General features: G+C 38.3%; 1 protein-coding gene across 15 annotated transcripts in view; it reads left to right on the forward strand.

Annotated features, from left to right (window-relative positions):
* The first annotated feature begins 3878 nt into the window (after positions 1-3878).
* The window catches only part of Fip1l1 (factor interacting with PAPOLA and CPSF1), a 61191-nt gene continuing 46839 nt past the window's right edge, over positions 3879-18230 (forward strand). For 6 of the 15 annotated variants that reach the window (XM_042678406.1, XM_042678405.1, XM_042678404.1 and 3 more), the window contains exons 1-9: positions 3879-4198; positions 5391-5435; positions 5537-5576; positions 10050-10107; positions 12046-12149; positions 15427-15491; positions 16802-16909; positions 17341-17471; positions 17767-17835. In XM_042678406.1, the coding sequence (XP_042534340.1) occupies positions 4114-4198; positions 5391-5435; positions 5537-5576; positions 10050-10107; positions 12046-12149; positions 15427-15491; positions 16802-16909; positions 17341-17471; positions 17767-17835 (705 nt within the window). In that variant the 5' untranslated portion in view covers positions 3879-4113. The remainder of the gene's footprint in view (positions 4199-5390; positions 5436-5536; positions 5577-10049; positions 10108-12045; positions 12150-15426; positions 15492-16801; positions 16910-17340; positions 17472-17766; positions 17836-18230) is intronic. The other 9 variants (XM_042678412.1, XM_042678413.1, XM_042678415.1 and 6 more) reach the window with 5 other exon arrangements.

Here is an 18230-nt window from a genome sequence, read left to right on the forward strand (position 1 = left end):
AGTCTCCTCTGGTGAATAGGGAGATAAAGATAACTTTAAGGTACCTTTAAGGAAGGAAGAGACCAAGCAAGGAACTTAGTCTGGGAGCAAGGAAGGCAGAGACCTTTAGTTATCATCTCTACTTGTAGAAATCATTATTTTCAAGGCTTAGCTCCTAAGTTACCTCCAGCATAAGAGTGAGGTATCACTGCACCAGTTCTTTGTGTGTGTGTGTGTGTGTGTGTGTGTGTGTGTGTGTGTGTGTGTGTGTGTGTTTGAAATGTTAAACTTTACTAAAATAAGTACATATATTTTCCTTATCCTACTTCTGAAATTAAAAAAAATTATCTTTACAAAGAAGTTCCCATTCTACAAAATGTTATATGAATACAAGGTGTCTGACAACAGTGTCACCCATCGCTCCTTACCCATTCCTTCTTTCATTTAAAAAAATTGAGATTAGATAATTACATAAATTTCACATATTTCATAGTATTGTGGGATAGTGATGCTTAGTTAAGGTCACAAATGTTAGGTTTTTAAAAAGAGGTTGCTGAGTAAGAACACCATGCACAGTGGTAATTCAGGTAAGGGGTATGTTTATTCATTGTATTCATTGTTCTGGCTGGGACCAGGCCATGTTGGCCCTGGGGGGGGGGACGGGGGGGAGAGCGGGGAAAGGCCTGGGAAAGACCTGGGAAAAGAGCTGGGAAAGAGGGCATCTGGGCCTAGGCTAAGCCTCATCTAGGGTATGGGTGGAGAAAGGTGTGGCCATATCAAATTCAGATGTGACCTCAGTGGATGCAGATGTGACCTCTTCCAGGTGTGCCAGTTGCCTAGGTAATGCAGGTACTGGGTGGAGATTTTGCTGAGAGGAGGATGGAGTCTGCTCACCATCCAGGAGTGGACCTTAAACACATTTTAACCTTCACAAGGCACATTGTCATTATCATGGAACATACAGTTTGCACCAGTTCTTTAGTTCAATTTAGGTAATATCTTCAATGCCAAGCTCCTTCCAGGTACTGAAAGGGGATTTAAAAAAAAGCACCCTAGCAAAATAAATTGATTTTCCCATGAAAATATCAAAGTTCACAATAGACTCATTAAACAAGAGAGATAGAGGAGACTATGCCTATGATTCTTAAAGCAGTAAGTGAAAACAATTTCCCTTTCCTTTCCTTTTCCTTTTTCCTTTCTGCTGTATTAGAGTTTGAATTCATGCCCTATTGCTTACTAGGCAGACATCCTACCAATTGAGCCATGTTCCTAGCTGTTTTTTTTTTTTTTGTTTTTATTTTTTAGTTATGTATTGGATATCTTGTTGTGATTTTCCCCCTTGCTTTCTTAGAACATAATTCACCTATCTCTGTCTCCAAAGTAGCTGGTATTACATGCATATCTCACCACACCTACTTCATCTTATTTCCTTTACAAAAAGCCAAGAAGATTGACTTTATGCACCACACCAAGAAAGGAAGTAACAAATAAATAAGATGTCTTATTTTAGGGAGAATTTGGTCTAGTGGGGAGGCATATATAAATAATCTAAATGTAATAATATAATGTAATAATATATAATAATATAAATGGAATAGACACGTGCTATGGAAGTAGTACAAGGTCTAGATGGGTTCTAGAATTGACTTTGCCAAACAAACCTCCTAATATTACTGAACTCTATTCCCTGTTTTTCAGTATATTTCCTTTCTTGAAAATCTCATGTATGCTTCTGTCTCACAGCCTCTGTTCTTGGTGATAGTCTATGCAACCGGTAATACACAGGGGGCTTACTTCCTTTCTCTATTCAGGTTCTAGTTTTGTATTACATCATTAGAGTAGCTTTCCCTTGCCACCTGATATTCCTCTTAATCACTTTGCTCTTGGTGCTTTTATAGATTTTTCTTCATAATTCTTGCCAACAGGATGTATTTGCATGTTGCTCTCTTGATTTTTCTATTAAAATGAAACTTCATGAAAGGAAGGCGTTTTTACTCACTGTTGAACTTAACCTAGTCTTGAAGTCTACTGACTTTCTATAAATATATATTGAATAATTAAATGGAAAGAGATGAAATGAGTTCAAGAAAGATTTTAAATAATATGAGATTAATAAACTAAAAGAAGTGAATAATTCATGACTTTTATGAAGGTGAGTATATTTGAACAAAAGTTAGAAGAATGCAAGCAATTGTTCTTAACAGGTTAAAGAGCTCTGAAGAGCATGTAGAAATGTTTTCAAAGTAAAGAGAACTAAAACCCACATGACTGGTTTATATCATGTGAGATGATGTTGTTTGTGGAATGAAAACACTTTGTTAGAGCACATGCACCTTTTCCTTGAAGATTTAATTATGGAACATGTTTACCATCCTTCAATTTTGCTAGTGTCTTCATTTCCCAAGATTCTTTTTTTTTTTTTTTGTCGGTCGTGGGGCTTGAACTCGGCCTGGGCGCTGTCCCTCAGCTCTTCAGCTCAAGGCGAGCGCTCTACCACTTGAGCTACAGCGCCACTTCCGGTTTTCTGGTGGTTTATTGGAGATAGGAGTCTCACGGTCTCTCCTGCCCGGGCTGGCTTTGAACCGCGATCCTTAGATCTCAGCCTCCTGAGTAGCTAGGATTTCAGGCGTGAGCCACCAGCGCCCGGCTAGTCATTTCCCAAGATTCTAAAGGGAACAGATAGTCAATGACTGTTACATATATATTTATTTGAGAGGACAAGAAATCCAGTCATGGATTTGTACAACTAATATAGGTAGTTTATGTTGAAAAGTGAGTCTTTATTTGATCATTTCAGAACTAAAAGGGATCTTAAAGATATCTAATTCAATTTTCTCATTTTTAATTGAGAAAACAGCATACAGAAATTGGTCAACCAAGGTCACCCAACTCCTTTATTATAGTTAAGAATTGTAACTGCAGTTTCAACTCATTTTATGTCATCTTTTCATTTGAAGGTAGTACTTTAAAGTGTCCTCAAAATTTGGCATAATCTACCAAAATAAAAACTGCCTATACTTTATGCTCTGCCTTGGAGAAATAGGTGTCTGTTTGTGTGTGTCTTGGCTTGAACTCAGGGCCTGGATGGCTATTCTTGATTTTTTTGGTGGTTAATTGAAGATAAGAATCTCACAAATCTCCCTTCTTAATCTTTTTCCGGTCCTGAGGCTTGAACTCGTGGCCTGGGCGCTGTCCCTCAGCACTTCAGCTCAAGGAGAGTGCTCTACTCCACTTCCGGTTTTCTAGTGGTTTATTGGAGATGAGTCACTTGGACTTTCCTGCCCGGGCTGGCTTTGAACCTCGATCCTCAGATCTCAGCCTCCTGAGTAGTTAAGATTACAGGTGTGAGCCACCCCACCAGATCCTGGCTCCCTTCCTAATCTTACTTGAAATCTAGATCCTCAGATCTCAGGCTCCGGATTAAAGAGTTACAGGTGTGAGCCACTTGCACCCAAAAGCACTTTTATAAATCTGCAAGAAGTCACTGGAATTTTTTTTTAAACAAGGAGGGTGTATTATTCATACAGTGGTGCTTCTGTTGGGTGGTGGAAATTTTTCTACTGAGACTAGATTCTGATTTCTTTAATGGTAAGAAATAGGCGGTTGACAGGTAAGAATTGAATCTATTCTAACTATGCAACCTGTGAAAAATAACACAAAGGCTTTAGGAAGATTTTAAGGTTAAATCAAAGGTAGACAGGAGACCAGCATCAAAGGCAGAAGAGAACAATGGTGGAGCAACAGGCATCCCTGGGTACTAGCAGAGAGCTTGGGGGAGGGGAACCCGAGGTGACGCAGGACGCCAAGCCGAAAGGCAGAGCGGGATTCTGTAGGGGCGGGGCCAATAGTATTGCGCTTGCGCACACGGGCCTAAGTGGCCGCCGCGGAAGTGAAGCCACCTTAGAGACGCCGCGCCGCTGGGGTGCCGCCGCGCGTGCGCAGGCGGGGCCAGCACCGGCGTCTTCCTCTTCGCCTTCCCTGGCGCTGCCTTCTGTGGATTTTTGAGTCTCGCGCTTTCTTCGTTCGTTCTCCACCGAGTGCGCTCCCTTCTCGCGTCCCGGGACAGCGAGGCAGGGGAAGGGGTTGGAAGGGGCTGTTGATCGCCGCCACCTTTAACTTGTGCGTGGGGCGGCCATGTCGGCCGGCGAGGTCGAGCGCCTAGTGTCGGAGCTGAGCGGCGGGACCGGAGGGGATGAGGAGGAAGAGTGGCTGTATGGCGGTACGGAACTTCCTGTCCCTGTCTCCCTCGGGGTGGTCTGAGGCCTCTCCCACGCAAGCCGGCGTCCGGGCCGCAGGCGCCGCCGTCTCGGGCCTCTCGTTAGAGCCCCGGCCGGCCTAATTCGGGCCCAGCGCAGCGAGCGCGTCCCCCGGCCCGCGGCCGCCTACGCCCTGCCCACGCCCCCCCACCGCACCCCACGTCTTCTCGGGGTACTCGGGCCAGGGTGCGCCTCGCCTTCCCTCCACCTTCCCGGGTGTCCTCCGCCGCCTGCGAGCCTGTCTCTGGGCCACTTCCCTTCTCTCCCCCACCCCCACCCCCCTCCCTCTCTGCTCTTTCTTCTGGCCTTCTCTATTGCTTCTGAGGTGTGCTTGCTGTGTCTCTTCTTCTTGCCTCCACGGCCATAGCTTTGCCCTTTGCTGACCCTTGCTTTCAGAAAGTCATTCTGTAATAATAGCGAAATAAAGTTACATGCTGTAAAACTAACGTCTTGTTTCTTGATGGTCAGTTTGTATGGACAGTTTGTATGGAATGCACCTGCAAGGGTACCTCCTTGTCTGAAAGTCGTGCTTTAAAAATAATTAATTAAAAGAGAGACAGACAGAGAGATGGAAAACATTATGGCCCATAAAGAAAACCCTGAATGTCTCCTGTATTAAGGTGAAGTTTTTCTTTTTTAAGAGACTGCTTTTTAACCCACATCATAGATGTACCTCATGACCCTTAGGCATATAGTGCTCAGTGTCATCTCATGTGTTTGTTTTGTTTTGTTTCCTCTAAATTTAATGCATCTTGTACTTGCTTCTCGAAGGGGATTTGTTTTGACGTCTGGTTTTTTTTTTTTAATTCTCATTAAGTCATTATCCCTCTTGTCTGTTACACCAGATTTTAATGCTTGTTCCTTGCTTAAAATTTAAAAGTCTTGATTGCTTAAGAATAGTAAGTAAAAATGCACAGTGGGCACCATGCTGCTCCTAGATGTAACTTTGATAAAGTTGTTTAAAAAATATATTGTCTAGTGGCGTTAGCATTAATACCACTCTGAAATATGAATGTATGAGTTTCTTTTACACAGATCTTGGATCTTCAGTGCCTCTTAACCTTATTTTTAATAGTAGTAAAGTCTGATTTGTTCCATGAAAGACTTATCTTGTTAAACAATTATAAAGTGATCTAACTTTGGATATGCTTATAGGCCCATGGGACGTGCATGTGCACAGTGATTTGGCAAAGGACCTAGGTTAGTGCTTGTGATGATCACTTCAGATTTTCATAATACTGGTTTTTTTTTCCCCCACCAGCTTGGTTTATTTACTTACTTTATTTTATTTTACTTGGTAGATGAAAATGAAGTTGAAAGGCCAGAAGAAGAAAATGCCAGGTTAGTGGAAATTCCTGTTGATGCGTGTATAGATTTTATCAGTTGTGTGATACTGTCCATTATTTCGTTATAATCATTGGCTTGGTTTCACCATTTTAACTGCAGGTTGGGGACATTGAATCCCTTAGGGTTTATTCCTATTTCATGACCATTTCTGTCTTATTTGCTAGGAGAGTGAAATGTTCAACTCTTTTTTTTTTTTTTTTTTGGGTCCAGTTGTGGGGCCTAAACTCTGGGCCTGGGCTAAACTCTGGGCTAGCGCTCTACCACTTGAGCCACAGCGCCACTTCTGGCTTTTTTCCTTTTGCTTATGTGGTGCTGAGGAATCGAACCCAGGGCCTCAGGCATGCAAGGCAAGCGCTCAACCACTGAGCCACCTTCCCAGCCCAGTGTTCAACTCTTGAGTTTAGTAATTTTACTCTTTAACTGAGCTCAGTAGTAGCATATATAACATAATCATTAACTACTGAAATATTTTGCCTTCAAAATTTAAGGAACCCTGAAAAGTACCATTTTTATAATTTTATTAATATTTTTATATTAGAATATACTTTTGCTATAATTTCAGCATTTCATATCGATTAAGTTCAAAGTAGAATTGACTAATTTGCTACGAGGTTGATTTTTTTTTCTTTTTTTTGTCAGTCGTGGGGCTTGAACTCTGGGCCTGGGCTCTGTCCCTGAGCTCTTCAGCTCAAGAACACTTTACCACTTGAGCCACAGCACCACTTACAAGATTGATTTTTTTTTTTTAAGTTATTAGAATGGTGAAAGTACAAGATATATTCAAAGAAACAATTTCCTCTTAAAATTTCAAACTAATGCATACTCAAGCATGTAAGAAATACCTGGAAGTATAAAGTGGAGGAAATGCTATTTCAAACTTGTTTGCTGACTGGTATCAGAGATAAGACACGGGTTGTTGAGGATATGGAAAAATTGGAACTGTTATACCTTGTTGATAGGAGGAATTCTGTAGCTGTTTTTAGAATTGTCTAGCAGTTTTCTGAAATGGTTAAGCATAGAGTTTACCACATAATTCAGCAAAGAAATGAGAATGTATACCTCTATGCCTAAACTTGTACCTGAATATTTGTTTGTTGGTTTTAGGTGTCAGTCCTGGAGCTTGAACTCAAGGGCCTGGGCACTGTCCCTGAGCTGCTTTTGCTCAAGGCTAGTACTCTGCCATTTGAGCCACAGTGACATTTTGGCTTGTTCTGTTTATATGGTACTAAGGAATTGCATGTTAGGCAAACACTGTACCACTAAGCCACATTCCCAGCCCTGTACTTGAATGTTAATAGCATTATTTATCATAGTCAGATGGAAATGGAAATAACCTATGTGTTCATCAACTGACAAGTGGATAGATAAATGTGTCCACTTGGCAGTGGAAAGTAATGGAGTATTTATATGTTATATATAACAAAGATGAACCTTGAAAACATGCTAAGTGAAAGAAGACAGTCACAAAGGATGATATGTTGTATAATTCTGTTATAAAAAGTGTCCAGAACAAGCAGGTCTATAGACAGAAAACTTAGAGGTTTGGGGGGCAAAGTAAAATGGGAGTGAGTAACTGTTAAGACATGCAAAATTTCTTTCGGGCTCCATGTGCACCTTTTAGAATTAGGTAGTTAGGATGATTGTACTAAGACTCAATTGAATCCTTTAAAAGGATAGATGTGACTTAAGTCTCAAAAAAGCTGTTAGGCCAGGTGCTGGTGGCTCACGTTTGTAATCCTAGCTACTCAGAAAGCTGAGATCTGAGAATTATGGTTCAAAGCTAGCCTGGGCAGGAAAGTCCATGAGACTCTTATCTCTAGTTAACCACCAGAAACTGCAAGTGGCACTGTGGCTCAGGTGGTAGAGTGCTAGCCTTGGGCTGAAGAGCTCAGGGACAGCGCCTAGGCCCAGAGTTGAAGACCTATGACTGGCAAAAAAAAAAAAAAAAAGGCTGTTAGAGCAACAAATGATTGGAGGAAAAAATTGTAGCTCAGGAAGTGTCTGAATTGGAGGAGTGTTCTTCCAGAATGTATTTCTCCAGTGTTTTTTTTTTTCCTATCATTGTATCATCTGCATTTAATCTTTTAGTTTTGAAATTTATATATTCAATTTAGTTCCTAATCCTAATCTCAGCCACAAAATTGAGATGGGCATGTAGTTCATGAAAACAATTAAATATTTCTTCCTACTCATTTCTTCAATTAGACAAGAAGCTAGTTGATTAGAGTATAGAGTTATAACCAAATACATAATCTTTATGCCATTAATTTTTTTTACTATTCTTAGCTACACTTTTGTTTACTTTGTCACTGAACTTTAAAGCTTCAGTACTCATAACTTGATAAAATCTATTAGAGATAATCTTCCTGTCTTCTTTGAGTGATAATGTCAAAACTTGTTTATATTTCTTATTAAAACTTCATTTCACTGGGCACTGGTGGCTTATGCCTATAATCTCAGCTAATCAGAAGGCTGAGATCTAAAGATAATGGTTCAAAGCCAGCCCAAGCAGGAATTTCCTTGAGATTCTAATCTTCAATTAACCATTCAAAAGTGGGAAATGGAGTTGTTGTTCTAGTGGTAGAGTACTAGCCTTGAGCACAAAAGCTCAGGAACAACACTCAGAGCCAGAGTTGTAGCCCCACGAGTGGCATAAAAAAACTTTTATTTGGAAAGCTATTGTATTTATTCCACGGAGAGAAAATGTTTGTTTTTCCATAGTTTTCTTGTTCACAGCTGGCAGTCTACCACTTGAATTATGCCTCTAGTCTGGCTTTTTGCTGGTTATTTTGGAGATGGAATCTTTTAGACTTTTCTGCTTGATCTGGCTTTGAACCACAAAAAAAGTTTCATCCTTGTAAATAGCTAGGATTACAATTAGGAGCCACCAGTGTCTTGCTATTTCTGACTTTTTTTTGTTGGTCATGGGTGCTTGCTGTCTCTTAGCTCTTCAGCTCAAGGCCAGGACTCTACCATTTGAGCCGCAGCACCACTTCTGGCTTTTTCTGCTTATGTAGTGCTGAGGAATTGAACCCAGGGCCTTATGCAGGCAAGGCAAGCAATCTACCACTGGGTCACCTTCCCAACCCTATTTCTGACATTTTAATGATGATGGAGAACTAAAATTCTAAACAAATCGGTCTGTTGGGGAAGAAGTTTGGCAAAGCCTTTGAGTGTCTAGCTTGTTAGATCTTGCGTTGTCCTACCTAGGTCCTTGCTGTTAGAATTTGCATCCAGCTTTTTGGTCTGTTCATTGCTGAATCCGTCCTTGGTTATTAACCAGTTATATTACATTGTTTGCAATTCTGGCATGTTTTATCTGTCCAGGTTTTGGCTTAAACATTGTGATTGTTGTGTGAAATATAAAAGGCAAGTGAGGGTATAATACCAGAACAAATGTACGTACACTGATAAAACGAGTTTACTTAAGTAGGATATTAGAAGAATTATTGTTGGGCATTTGTTTTCTTGAGTCAAACTGTAGAATAAGAAAAATCTTAAATTTTCACTTTCTCTTCTTTTTGTTTGCTTTCCTTGTAGATGGTGTTCTAAAATGCTGCTGTAAATACTAAACTGACTTACGTCAAGTTGTTTGACAAAAGTAAAGTTTAGGAGAGATTAATACAAATTTAGTAAAAAAGAAGTTTGGACTATATGAACATATGAGCATTTCTTTTAGAAGTGCTATTTGAATTCTCTGAGACTTGAGTCAAATGGATTTTTTTTCATTGTGCTTCTATTTTCCTAATTGTAAAATGATATGATAGCTAATACACACTGTTAACATTACAATTATTAAAATTATAAGAAACTATACTGGGAGTGTTGTTGGTTAATGGCAATCTTGAGTCATGCACAGTGTATTTCGTTGTTAAGCTGTATATACTTAAGACTAAATAGAAAATTTAAAAGTTAAATATGCCTTTATAAAAGTTTCAAAATCAATCCAAATTAGGCTTGCTAATTTGATTTGAAACCAGATAGGGTAGAAAAGTCTGCATGACTTCCATATCCAGTTAATCAGTGAACCATCAGGCTAGAAGTTTGCTGTAAGCAAGTAGGCAAGCCAAATACGCTTGATGCCTTGAGTTAAAATCCTGGCACTGACAAATTAAAAGTAAAAGAAATTATATCCTACCATCAAATTGCAATTCATAAATTGTGGAGTCATTTCAATTCTTCTTTTCTAATGTGTTTATTTATTTATACTGATTTGTGATGCTGGGAATCAAACCCAATGATGCATGCTAGACAAAAACTAAACTACTGAGATATACTTCTTTTTCTAAGTTGAGTACTTGTTTAATATAAAATGATAGGAATAGCAAAGAATAGATCAGACAGATTTTACCATCCAGTAGGATAATTTTAAAAAACCTTACCAATTGTAGCTTTAAAATATCAGTATAATCTACTTATAGTTTGAAAAGCAGTATCTGACTTGTATACTTATTTTTGTGTTCGTAGTGCTAATCCTCCATCTGGAATTGAAGATGAAGCCACTGAAAATGGAGTACCAAAACCGGTAACATACTCATAAAGCTTTGAAGCCCAGTGACTTTCATGTTAAAATTCTTTCTCAATAACTTTATTTATTTATTTATTTATTTATTTATTTTTGGGTCGGTCGTGGGGCTTGAACTCTGGGCCTGGGCTCTGTCCCTCAGCTCTTCAGCTAAGGTGAGTGCTCTACCGCTTGAGCCACAGCACCACTTCTGTTTTCTAGTGGTTTATTGGAGATCAGAGTCTAATGGATTTTCCTGCCCAGGCTGGATTTGAACTGTGATCCTCAGATCTCAGCCTCCTGAGTAGCTAGGATTACAGGCATGAGCCACCGGTGACCGGCTATAATTTATTTAAAAATAAAATCACCAGTTAACATAACTTTAGTATTGTGTGTGACCTGGCCCCTTATATCTATCTCATCTGGTGCCATCCAAAGGACTGTATTCAGGACTTCGAAAAAGAAATAGTAGAGAAACTTCAGAGGAAATAGAGCATGTGCAAAGGGCTGATGTTTATTGTTTTCAAATAACTGAATGATTGTACAGTAACTGTATATACCACAAGAAAGCTTGGTTTTCAGAGCAAAAAGTGAATCTCACAACTTAAATGTGAATGTTGGTAGATTTTAGCCATGTCTTTTTAATGTGGTAGTCTCTGTATCAAATTGGGAAGTCCTCTCATTTATATATTTATTCTTGTAAAAAAGAAGCCAGTTTATTTTTCTGAAAACAAACTTGTAGACAGGGAAGCATTTTGCAAGATGGGTCAGTTTGCAAGATGATCAATTACAAATACAGTTTAAATAAATTAGGGTTTTTTTTTTCTAAATGGTGCCAGAAAAGTTCTATTTCTTTTTTTTGGTCGTCATGGGGCTTGAACTCTGGGCCTTGGTGCTGTCCCTGAGCTCTTCAGCTAAAGGCAGGCACTCTACCACTTGAGTCACAGCACCACTTCTGATTTTCTGGTAGTTTATTGGAGATAAGAGTCTCATAGACTTTTTTGCCTGGACTGGCTTTGAACTGTGATTCTCAGATCTCAGCCTCCTGAGTAGCTAGGATTACAGGTATGAGCCACCAGTGGCTGGCTTTTCTATTTCTTTATAGTCCTCCTATTTAATATGTAAAAGATTAAAATTATAAGTAAGTAGAAATATGTAGCACCTTTAGGAGCTTGTAACTTTTTTCTTTTAAAACTACTTCTAAGACAAAGGACAAAGGAGGAACCAATGCAATCATGATACAAGACAATATGGTTAGAAATGAACTGTACTTCTTGGGGGTGGGGTATATTGGAGAGAGGGAGAATGGGAGGAAATGAGGGAGGGGGTAACAAGTTCAACAAGAAAGGTATTCACTAACTTACAGAGATAACTAACCCCTCTGTACATCACCTTGACAATAAAATTAAATTTAAGGGCCTAGGAAGGTGGCTCAGTGGTAGAATGCTTGCCTTGCATGCATGAGGCCCAGGGTTCAATTCCTCAGCACCACATAAGCAGAAAAAGCTGGAAGTGGTGCTGTGGTTCAAGTGATAGAATGCTAGCCTGGAGCTGAAGAGCAGAGGGACAATGCCCAGGTCCAGAGTTAAGGCTCCACAACCGAAAAAAAATTAAAATTTAAAAAAGAATTAAAACAGAAAGCAACAACAAAGCTGCCTCAAAGCTGGGTACTAGTGGCTCACGCCTATAATTATAACTAATCAGAAGGCTCAGATCTGAGGATTGTGGTTCCATGCCTGCCCATGCAAAAAAGTTCCCATCTCCAATTAACCACTCAAAACCTAGAAGTTGCACTATGGCTCAAGGGATAGAGCACTAGCCTTGAGTACAAAGAGGCCCAGGTCCCGAGTTCAAGCCCCACAACTGCTGAGAAAAACTACCTTAAAACACAGGATAAATTCAGTTATTAATATAAAATATTGAAATGAATATATTTTATAATTGTTTATATTGATATAGAAAGTGACCGAGACTGAAGATGATAGTGATAGTGACAGTGATGATGATGAAGATGATGTTCATGTCACTATCGGAGATATTAAAACAGGAGCACCACAGTATGGGTAAGTTATTTTCAAGTAACACTGTATGAAAGTCATATAGCAAAAATTCTATGCCTATATCAGATGGTCAGATTGTCTGGTTGATTTCAATATTTTATTTTTATTGTGTGTGTGTGTGTGTGTGTGTGTGTGTGTACATGTGCATGCATGCCTGTGTGTGTATGTGCTCCAGTCCTGGGGCTTGAACTCTGTCTAGGTGCTGTCCCCAAGCTTTTTTGCTCAAGGCTAGTGCTCTTAATTTTGACTTGGGTGGTTAGTTGGAGACAAAGTGTCGTGGACTTTTCTGCTTGGGCTGGCTTTGTATCACATTCCTCAGATCTCAGCCTCCTGAGTAGCTGGGATTAAGTTGTTAGCCATCACCACCCATAATTACAGGTATGAGCCAGGAATACCCTGATTTTGGTGATTTCATATTTGTTAGGTAAAGGCGATACAAAAGAACATTTGTTAAAATTTCTCCAGAAAGGTAATTATTTCCTATAGATAGTTAATTAGGTAGGTAGTTGGAAGAAACAGGTTTTGATACACACACATATATTTTAAATGAATTCACTACTATAAAATTTTGGATTAAAATTGGACTTAAATTGTAATTTGAATCTATGTTATGAACCTTTAGTATTTTTTTTCTCTAGAAAAATAGTATCAAAAATAAGGAAGGGGCAGTGTTCAAAAAGAAATGTACTCATTGCCTGACTTATGTAACTGTACCCCCTCTATGTATCACCTTTACAATAAAAAAATCAAATGTATGCCTTTATACTCCTCATAGTTCATTCTTCAATGTGTGAATTATTCCTAAGGCTTCTTAAGACCAATGTATTTATTGATCTGAAGTTTTATTTTCTATGAACTGAACCAAGTTAATGGACTGTCATTGAATCACTGAATTGTCATTGACTCCCATTCCAATCTTAAGGATTGGAAAGAATTAGAATAAAGCATGAATTTTTTTTTTTTTTGGGTCCGGTCGTGGGGCCTGAACTCTGGGCCTGGGCACTGTCCCTCAGCTTTTCAGCTCAAGGCTAGCGCTCTACCACTTGAGCCACAGCTCCACTTCTGGCTTTTTGCTTTTTGTTTATGTGGTGCTGAGGAATTGAACCCAGGGCCTCCGGCATGCAGGGCAAGCGCTCTACCACTGAGCCAACTTCTCAGCCCCTAAAGCATGGATTTTTATTTTGCTATTAAATTACTGTATTTTGTTATTTAAAATTGGTTTTTAAAAATTTATTTTCCAAGTTGTGGTGCAATATGGTTACTAAAGCTTGTGCATTGGATAGATATAGCTACATTCATATCATTATAGTTTATTAAGCAGATATATTTGGGGTAAACCAATATTTACATAGTGTTGGATGTTTTATTTCCCTAGTGGAACTGCTTTTTGAAAGGCATTTATTTCAGGAATGTAATGGCTGTCCTTGTAGTTTTAATGACTTTTTAGTGAATAGGGTAGAGAAGAAACTGATTACTCATGTTGACAATAGAAATACTTTCAATGTTTCATTGAGGCAGCTGTGTAGTCCATGCTTGCCTCAAACCTCTAAATTGTTGAGATTATCGGAATATGTCACATGCATTGGACTATGCCTCTATGCCTGTCTGAAGACTAGAAATTCTTTTTTTTTTAATTTTTAAATTTTAATTATAAAGGTGATGTGCAGAGGGTTTTCAGTTACATAACTCAGGTAAAGAGTACATTTCTTTTTTTTTTCCCAGGGCTGAACACCGAACCCAGGGCCTTCCACATGCCAGGCGGGCGCCCTTCTGCTGGGCTAAACCCCAGCCCCTACATTTCTTTTTTGATAATGTACTTGCTCTCCCCAGTTTTTTTCCTCCCATCCCCAAGGGCTAGAAATTCTTATGTGGTTCTCATCTTTACTTGAGAAAGTAAAGTGTTGGGTTCATAATATGGGACTAGTAAGTCTTTTCTGCTAGTAGGCCTTTACAACTTGCACTGTGTAATCATTACAAATTTAATAAATACTATTGTATCAAATTATTTGTTTTTGTATATATAGGGCAATTTAAAGCAAATGTTGATTTAAGAGTAAAAATAATAAACCTGCCTGGTGCCAGTGGCTCATACCCGTAATCCTAGCTAATCAAGGAGGTTGAGGTCTGAGGGTCACAGTTGAAAGCCATACTGGACAACAAAGCCTTGAGACTTTTACCTCTAGTTAAACACCAAAAAAAGGCTGAAGTGGAGCTATAGCACAAGTGGTAGAGTGCTAGCCTTGAGCAAAAGAAGCTCAGGGACAGGGGGTAGGGTCCTGAGTTCAAGCCCAGGATCAGCACTAAACAAACCTAACCATGTTTTTAGGCATGAATTGTACAATGTACTTAGGACTTCCATAGTACTTTATTTTTTTCTAGTACTTTTTAGTTTCATGAATTACAGTTGAACCTTTGTGTATGGAAATTAAGGAATTAGTATACCACAATTGAGCGTATATAGGAGGAGAAGGTAAAATAAATCTATTTGGCACATTTATTTTGAAGTTTCTTTACAAAACCTAAGTATGTGGAATCTAACACCTAATATATCTTGAGATTTGATGAGGCTTGGTGGGGGTCTGTGGGAATAGAGAATATCAGACTTGCCTAAACTTAGCTAAAGCTAAGCCTCTCTACACACAATGAATATAGTGTTTTCAAGCCAGAATGAAGAATGGAAAAATTATCTGTGTAAGAAGCAAAGAAATACATTTATTTGAACACTGACAGTTAAATTATTATAGTTTTTCTATTTTTTTGTAGCAGTCCTGTAACAAGGAGGTTTATAGACAGCCCTTAATTTCTGTATACTTTCAAACTAGAACTTTTGTACATTGTATTGTGTATAGATATACCTGAGCTATGTTGGCTGTGTTGACCTTTGATTGTTAGAGTCTAAATATCATGAAGACAGGAGTCAAACCTGTATAGCTTCTCACTCTTCTTGCTTAGCTTAGAAAAGGATGGAGAGTTTTCATTCTTGACCTAATTGCTGTATAGTGAATAACTATATGGTGAGGAAATAAAGCAAAGGTGCATATAGTATTCTTGTAAAGTTTGTTAAAATGGGATATTGAGTTAGCAAGGAGACTTTTGATAGGGAAATAAGACTTTTTACAAAAACTATTAAGCAAGTGACAGATTTAAAAATTAGTATAAAATCTAAAATGTGTGAATAAATGTTAGTCTTCCCATTTGCTGTGTGGCTATTTAATAAATTGACTATATCCCTGTTTTATATATCTTATCTTTCTCAGGATAATGTTTATTTTGTTTTTAGGAGTTATGGTACAGCACCTGTAAATCTTAACATTAAGACGGGGGGAAGAGTTTATGGGACTACAGGTAAGAGATTGGTATTTATAATTAGATCAGTAGGAAATGAAGGTACACATCTTGACTAGATCATAAAGAACATTAAATAGCTCTCTCAGTGAGCAGTGTTTGACCATACATCGCAGATGTTGACAAAAGTTTTTCTGTTGATGGCCAAATGGTAAATATTGTATGCTATTCTAGCTATATAGTTTTTTGTGGTTTATTTGATAGGCACTGGGTGAAGTCAGAGCCATGCCTTCAGACTTTGTTGTTGTTGTTGTTAGTCTTAGGGCTTCAACTCTGGGGCTGGGTACTGTCCTTGAGCTCTTCAGCTCAAGGCTAGTGTTCTACCACTTGAGCCATAGTGTCACTTTGGGTTTTCTGGTGGTTAATTGGAGATAGAGTCACAAGAATTTTTCTGCCCTGGCTGGCTTTGAACCGAGATCCTCAGATCTAAGCCTTCTGAGTAGCTAAGATTATAGGCATGAGCCATGGGTGCCTCGTCTGCCTTCAGCCCTTTTTATTCTAGGGTTTTTCCAGGGCAGGCATGGACCATGATCTTCCTCTTTATACTTCTTACTATATTCCTGCCGTAGATGGGATAATAGATGTGCCCTACTTTATAGATGTGGTCTGAGGGGGAGTGTCTCATGAATTTTTTTTTCCCTTGCTGGCCTGGAGCTCTCTCAGCCTCCTATGTAGCTAGGAAGACAGGTGTGTTCCACTGTGTCCAATATTAGTTGAGATGTGTGTGCCTAGGCTGTTTTTGATTACAAGTGTGAACCAGACACCTGGCCATAATTTTTTTTTTGCTTATTTTATAACTCCTTAAAAGGTAAAGCTTAACTTCACTCAGATTATATCAAAATAGTTTTATTTTATTTTTGCCAGTCCTGGGGCTTGAACTTAGGGCTTTGGGTACTGTCCCTGAGCTTCTTTTGCTCAAGGCTAGTTCTCTACCACTTGAGCCACAGCGCCATTTCCAGCTTCTTTTGTTTATGTGGTATTGAGGAATAGAATCTAGGGCTTCATCATGCTAGGCAAGCACTCTACCACTAAGTCACATTCTCAGCCCTCAGAACAGTTTTAAAAATGGAAGTTAGCAACTTCCTGCTGTTAGTAATCTTTTCCTCCTTCATAGCAATAAGTCCCTACTCTTTCCATGCAATTCATCTTAAAGTTATACCAAGAAGTTTCACTTTACTACTTTCATTTATGGTAAACAATGCTTTGTTTAAAATGCTTGCCAGTTTTGGTGTCTGGAATAGTAAACTGGTGATGTCTCCCAGGCTTTTGCTAATCTAGTTCCTTTACTATTTTGTATTTCTGTAAAATAGGAACAAAAGTCAAAGGGGTAGATCTTGATGCACCTGGCAGTATTAATGGAGTTCCACTCTTGGAGGTCGATTTGGATTCTTTTGAAGATAAGCCATGGCGTAAACCTGGTAAGATAATTATAGATTTTATTACTTTCAAAGTATGAGGCCATCAGAAAAATACCTTTAACATTAACTTAACTTTTTTGTCATTATGTTGTTTTTTTTTTGTCCTAAGCAAAAGATGAATAATAACCACTTGTATTATTAAACCTAACTAGTGGCTAAGCATTATCATAAATGTAGACTTAAAAAATATTTTCTCAACTTCAAAAGGTTGTGCAGAGAAGTTATCAATTAATACACCATCAAAGTCTCCAGTTGCATATTTTTATTTTACTATTTCTAGCAAAATAATATTGATTAAAATGCGACATCTTTGCTTCATGGGGGTTGTTTTTCAGAACTACTGGAATTAGGGTAGTAAGACATACAAATTCTGAATTTTTATATTTGTACTTCATTGTTATTTGCACAGTAAAAATATGTTTTGTCTTTAGGTGCTGATCTTTCTGATTATTTTAATTATGGGTTTAATGAAGATACTTGGAAAGCTTACTGTGAAAAACAAAAAAGGATACGAATGGGGCTTGAAGTTATACCAGTTACTTCTACTACAAATAAAATTACGGTAATTAGTAAATATTCCAGAATAACCCTGCCTTTTCTACTATCCCATTTTGACTCCCTGGATAAGTCACTTTTTCCCCCATAAACATGATTAAATTCTACCTGATAGTTAAAAAATTTTGTTTTCTTTACCATGTTTGTTTTTTCCCCTTCCTTCCCTTTCAGGGTTTTATAATAATAATTATTTTATGTTCTTACTTTCAAGTCACGGACTAGCCACAGCTAGTTTGTCTTTATATGGCCTGTAAATTAAAAATTGTGTGGTATCCTAATGGGGAGTATGTTATTTAACTTAGGCCGAAGACTGTACTATGGAAGTTACACCAGGTGCAGAGATCCAAGATGGCAGATTCAATCTTTTTAAGGTGAATTTTAGTAAATTATCCTTGGTTGCTCTCATTTTTTTTGTTCTTGAGTCTGCTCCTGTACCACTACTCAAGGGACAAATTTAAAGTTGAAATAGCTACTTTTTTTCCAAACCTTCAGCTTCCTGGTGACTTGTGTATTTGTTAATTGTTGTTTTATCTTCACTTTTGCAAGCATGTGAATTTATAGCCTTTCATACTAACAAATGCCAAGTAAAACTATTCTCTGCTGTATGTTGTGGTTTAATTTGAGTCTAGTACATATTAATGTGAAGGATAAAAAAAGTTCACGACAATAGTTTAAGCACTAATTGTAGATCATGCTCTGTTCTTTATTATCAGAATTGGAGGCTTATTTTTCCACATTTTCTTAAAAAGTATGGTAAGGGTGTATT

The sequence above is a fragment of the Dipodomys spectabilis genome, unplaced genomic scaffold (assembly GCF_019054845.1).
Source record: "Dipodomys spectabilis isolate Male_0828 unplaced genomic scaffold, ASM1905484v1 ptg000043l, whole genome shotgun sequence".
Taxonomy (NCBI): Eukaryota; Metazoa; Chordata; class Mammalia; order Rodentia; family Heteromyidae; genus Dipodomys; species Dipodomys spectabilis.